The sequence below is a fragment of the Dipodomys ordii genome, unplaced genomic scaffold, assembly GCF_000151885.1.
Source record: "Dipodomys ordii isolate 6190 unplaced genomic scaffold, Dord_2.0 Scaffold7, whole genome shotgun sequence".
In the NCBI taxonomy this organism is placed as follows: domain Eukaryota; kingdom Metazoa; phylum Chordata; class Mammalia; order Rodentia; family Heteromyidae; genus Dipodomys; species Dipodomys ordii.
In genome coordinates this window covers 13,296,466-13,302,465 of record NW_012267223.1, presented here as the reverse complement: position 1 = coordinate 13,302,465, position 6,000 = coordinate 13,296,466, and the positions used below count along the sequence as shown (strand labels likewise).

At 36.0% G+C, this 6,000-nt stretch overlaps 1 protein-coding gene across 1 annotated transcript in view; it reads left to right on the top strand.

The window, feature by feature from the left end:
- Nucleotides 1-6,000, top strand: part of LOC106001701 (ankyrin repeat and fibronectin type-III domain-containing protein 1) — a 128,041-nt gene that overhangs the window by 95,400 nt on the left and 26,641 nt on the right. Inside the window, exon 10 of the mRNA XM_013036710.1 lies at nucleotides 5,685-5,784. Within this exon, the coding sequence (XP_012892164.1) occupies nucleotides 5,685-5,784 (100 nt within the window). The remainder of the gene's footprint in view (nucleotides 1-5,684; nucleotides 5,785-6,000) is intronic.

Below are 6,000 nucleotides of genomic sequence, written 5' to 3'. Positions count from 1 at the left end.
CTCTAATAACAACAGATGCTGGAGGGGATGTGGACAGAAGGGAACCCTACTGAATTGTTGATGTGACTGTAAACTTGTTTAACCACTTCGGAAAGTAGCATGAAGGTTCCTCAAAAGACTCCACATAGAGCTCCTATATGACTCAGCAATCCCACTTTTGGCCATTTACCCAAATGATCACAAACAAGACCATACTAAAGCTACAAGCACAACTATGTTTATTGCAGCATTATTTACCATAACCAAGATATGGAACCAACCCAGATGCCCCTCAGTAGATGAATGGGTCAAGAAAATGTGGTATGTATACACAATGGCATTCTATGCCTCCATCAGAAAGAAAGACATTACCCCATTTGTTAGGAAATGGAAAGACTTGGAGAAAATTATGTTAAGCGAAGTAAGCCAGGCCCAAAGAAACATAGGTCCCATGGTTTCCCTTATTTGCAATAACTAGTATATGTCTGGGACAAGCAGGAAAGCTCATATAAGAGGATGATAAGCGAAATGTACCCCAAGATAGGGACACAAGTGGTTTTTTTTTTTCTTCCTAGCTATTAGTTCTAACGTATTTATAAGGTACCATGTGATTTTTTTTGTTGTTTTGTATGTCCCTCCCCCATGATACAACCCCTGATTTCACTGTATTTGATGTTGGTATAATTTGTGGAGGGGAAGGGAAAAAACAAAATGCTTAAACAGGGATACAGACTGACCCATTGCAACAATGAGATGTACAAGATGCTATGTTGAAAAATGAACTTTACAATTTAGGCAGGGGTGGGGAGGGTGTAGTTGAAGAAGTGGGAGGGATGGGATGATAGGGGAAAAACAAAGAAGGCAACAATGCTGGATAAGAAATGTGCTCATTACCTTGCTCATGTGATTGTAACCCCTCTGTACAGTATTTTCATAATAAAAACTTATTTAAAAAAACTTATTAAAAATTTAAAAAAGAAAAAGAAAACTCAGGATAATAGCAACTAACATGCCGGGCTGTCATGAGGATTAAATTGGATAATGGATTCACCTCATCCTGCAAGCAATAGCGTGGTTTTCTTCCATGTTTCTTCCATGTTCTTCTAGATGAATAGTTGAGCCACTCTTCATGCTGAGTGCTTTGCTGGTACATTCTAGAATCAAAATATAATAAGTGTCTCCTCTGTAATGAAGTGAGGTACTCACTGAATGCACAGTACATTCCAGAAGCAGCAATAAAACATTTCTTTTTCTACCAAAATGCTACGTTAGCAATACTAAACCCCACGTCCATTTCTGCATTTTGGTCAAAGAACTGCACACAGCTAATCTGCATACTCAAAATCAAAGAACTGCACACAACTGATCTGCATACTCAAAAATTCAAGGAAAATATTAAAAGTAAACTTTATTGTACACACAGTTTATTTCCTTAAGATATACAAAAAAATTATACAGAGGGCAATTCTTTTCACCACAGTAGTATCCTATAGAAGTGAATTTCAATTACCATCCAGTTATTCACATTGTAAAACAATATTAATTGAGACCCTGTCTACTGTATGTCAGGTGCTAGACATACTAGTATGACTAAAACAAACTCCCTCATACTTCAAGGGCTTATAAGCTACAGAACAACTGCCTTTAGAGAACGGAAAACAAGTATGTGCTCTCTGAGCCAAGGAGAAAAATATAGTATAGATGGCATCATAAACATTTGGAAAAAGTGAAGTTAGGCTGTGGATCAATCAGAATGGGCTACATTATGCCGCAATAACCAAAGAATCGCCCAAATTTTCCTGGTGCTGTGTATCAACCCCATCCCACATTCTCCCACCTCCACATGCTGTTCAGCTGCAAGCATTCCCTCAGTGTTGTTACCACTTCTTGAACACTTGCCTCTAGAGAGCAAAATGAGCTCTTCAAGGTCTTACATGGGCAAAACTATGCATATCACCAAAGCTCCAAACTCATTGGCCAGAACTGGTCAAGTGGCTCCACACAGCCAATAGGCCCAGAAGTGCTCAAAATGGAAGAGCACTGGAATGTTTGATATTACATGGCCCACTTAGCCAACTGATAAAAGAATTTTTAAGTTTTAGTCTATTTTTAAGCTTTATTTTTAAGTCAGTTATATATGATTATAATGTGTCTCCCAAGTCCCACTACCTGGGTTAAAATCCAGGCTGGACTTTCACTAGCAAGTCACACTGAACCAGGTTTCCAAACTTCTCTGCCTTACTTCCTTATCTGTAAAATGTGGACAACAATTATAAGCACCTCATTTATGGTTTGAATTACTTAGAACAGGTTCATTTTTATAAAAAGGAGAAAAATCAGCTTCTTCTAACCTCCATTTCTTGCTGTCCCGGAGTAACTTCTTAATTCCTTTAGCTAGTTCTTTTAGTATTTTCTTAATAGCACTAAGTAGCATGTTATATTTATTAATACTTCATTTTTATTTTTATGTATTATCTCAAAAATGATTTAACTCATTTTTCCTCTACCTCCCCTTTATGCGCACACACAATTTCTATCTTCTCATTACCCTAATATATTTATATTGGATCTTAGTAAGATTAGTATTATATATAACTTATAATGTAAATTTTAAGACTATTTACCTTTCTTGAGTGGCTTTCTGTTTCCCTGTAGTTAATAATAATTGTTATTATGTTTGCTTCTTTGTTCTCTATGGTAAGAATCCCCAAACCATTCTGCAATTGCATATAAACAATAGTCAAATATATTAGGTATTGTGTCAACTGTATCTTGTTGAATAATCTTCTCATGGAGCCTCTGTCCTACTCTCTTCTACACAGGTAACTGGTTGCTTCTATGCCCCCTGCACAGCTCTCACCCTGGGATTGCCTTTCACCACCATATTGAGGATTCTTATTATCACTCTCCAATATTGGATTTCTTCTTTTTGTATCTCAGATCTTCTTTTTCCTTGGGTTAGTACATCATTTTGGTAGAGGCTTTCCTCTTGTAGCTTCTTGAGAGTGTGCTTGGGAGCTAATATTTTCAATACATTCCATGTCTGTAGAGGTTGTCATAAACATTTACTCAGAGTTTTAACAAGTATAAAATTCTCAGATGAAATACCTTTCCTTCAGATTTTGAAAGCATTGCTTTATGTTTGAGTTTTCAGAGCTGAGATGTCTGATGCTATTCTGAAGGCAGAGGCTCTAGGTATTCTCATTCATATTCTTCTTCTTGCTGGAAGATTTTCAGTTTTCCTTTAAGTTTAAGGTTCTAAACTTTCTCTGTGATATGCCTTACTATGATCTGCTGTCTGTTGTACTGGGCCCTCTTCAAGTCCTTTTAATATGGAAGTTTATACCCTTTACTTGTGGGATGTTTTGTTATTTAATTATTCCTTCTGATTATCTTTTTCCTTTCCTCCTATTAGAACTCTTGCCATTCATTCAACTTTTAGATCTCCTACTATTAGTCCTTTAATTTTCCTTTCTTCTAGTTTTCATGCTCTCGTCCTTTTACATTTTTTTCAGAAACTTCATCCAAAGCCTTCTATCGGATTTTTAAATTTTTGATAAAATATTTTTAATCTATATAGTTCTTTTAATAGGTCCCTTTCCTTTTAATGAGGATGGAATAAATTATCTCTTAGAATATTAATAGGCTTTATTTCATTTTATAATTCTTTTCTCAGCATAGTCTTTCCTCTAAGTTGCTCTTTTGTTTATGTGGTTTTGCCACTTGTATTTCATGTCAGGTTTATTTCTCAGCTGCTGTCTGCTAATATTTAAGAGAAATCAATAGCTACTGGGGGAGTCTGAAAACATGGACACGGCACTTTGTTTATAAGCCTCACTGTGGGGTAAACTGGCACAACTTTTTCATTGGTGTGTGTGTGTGTGTGTGTGTGCGTGCGTGTGCGTGCGTGCGTGCGTGCGCTTGGGTGCCAGTGTTCTGAAAACCCACTGGGGAAATATTATACATGGAATTTTCATTTTCTCTACCTATTCTTTAAAATGATACTAGCACCACCACAGCCACCCTATATTCTACCAAACCTGATGTCCTCTAACCTTTTTACTCTAGAGACCTGTTTGGGGGGCTACAAGTTTTTGTTTTGTACTTGCTTTGCTTTGTTTTCCAGGAAATAAGCCACAGCCTTCATGTCATAAAGAAAAAGAACTATTTGATTTGTTCAACTATCCAATAAGAAAGGATTTCTAGAAGTCAAATTGCCTTGTAAACAGATTTTTTAAATCCTTCTGATTTTAACTTTACACACATCCCCCACATGCACAACCCATGGTGCCCATAGGGTGACTCAGGTTACTTCTCAGCTTTCTCCACTGGGGGCTTGGGCTTCATCTTTCTCAAGTCTGTTGAATCCATCTGTCCATCTGCTTTCCAGATACCAAAATTTACTTGCTTTTGTATTCTTTCCCTTCTACTTGCCTTTATAAATTAATGTTGTTTCCCTTTGATTTCTTTTCTTAATCTCTCCTCGGGTTTTAGTGAGGTTTAGGAGAGAGTAGTGTGTAATAAAATGGTTTGCTACACTGAATTTCACAGGAAGTTTCAGAAGCATCATTTCATGAAGCCAAACTTGTGTTCAAGTCAGAAAATATTCTGTTTTGTTGAAGAATAACTTTACCAGCACAAGTTTGAAACTTATATGAATGCTTTTTTCAGTCAGATCTAACAGAGAGAGAGAGAGCAACACTGAGCCTTAGAAGTCATATGGACTGACAGCAGTCATATGGCCCATATTCACATCCCTAGTGACATGTCAAAGCTTTGGCTTCTAAACTTCATCATCTCTTCATTGCATAGACTATAACAGTTGAAATCACTGAGCACCCAGTCCAGCTCCATAGAACATGGTTTGCAAAAACTGTTACAGGAAATCTAATTCTTTAATAAGAGCTCTAAGTTGGAAACACAGGAGCTGAGCAGAGCAATGGATTATAATCTCACCCTTGAAGCTAGAGAGGATCATACATAGTTGCTTCCTCCAAAATATTTCTTTAATAAATGCATGAATGTCTTGGTTTAACCAGATGCTGATGCTGATTACTTGAGTAATCCATTTCACTTCATAGTCTCAGTTTCTTCGGCTAAATAATAAGACAGCAAACATACCTTTCCCTACAGCTGTTTTTGTAAGCCAAATATACACACTAGGAAAAACTCCCAGAATGCTTGTAGCAGTTGTATATAAGGGGCAGGATAAATATTGGTAAGGTTTTGTTCTTTTTCCCCTGCCTTCCCTTCATACTTTCTATATGATTATATTAATTTTATAATGCAAAAATAAATGGAATATGTAAATTAAAACAGAACATTTTGGCCACATTGAAAAATGTATTAATGCTAAAAGGAAACTAAAATGAATGGGGGAGGAATAAAAAAGTTAATTCCACTTCTTTTTATCCTACTTGATAAAAAAATCATTTATTCAGAGGTTATCAATAAAACATCCAAGTGGTTTCCACTGGAGTTATAAATACTACTTATTGCCAACACTTATGAGTTGCTAATCATTAATCAACCATAGACATTGCAAGATATCATAGCTTCTTGTAGGAACAAATCAGAAGGATCTTTATGTGAAACTGGTAAAAGACACTTAGGAGACAAAGGGTGGGAAGGCAAGGAGGTAGGAAGCAAGAATATAAATGTTCTATCAATCAAAATTCATATTACATTTGGCTTTTATGTTCCAGAAAGTTCAAAGTTACAAACTACAGGCCGCAAGCAGTCAGTATCCAGGAGCTTGAAACACCTATTTCATTCTTCAAACAAGTTTGTGAAGAATTTAAAACGGTGGGTCCTATATAGTTTTCCACAAAGTCTTAGGTACTCTAGAATGAGCTGATCTTAGTTCTGAGCAAAAATATGGCTGAAACTTATTTTTTATTAAAGGAATACTTCTGAGAATTTGGAAAATATAGTTCTTTCTCTGAATTCCAGTAATTTTATAAATATGTTCTAGGTATATCTTAAAATCATATTTTATCATGTCCAAAAATATAGTTTTTT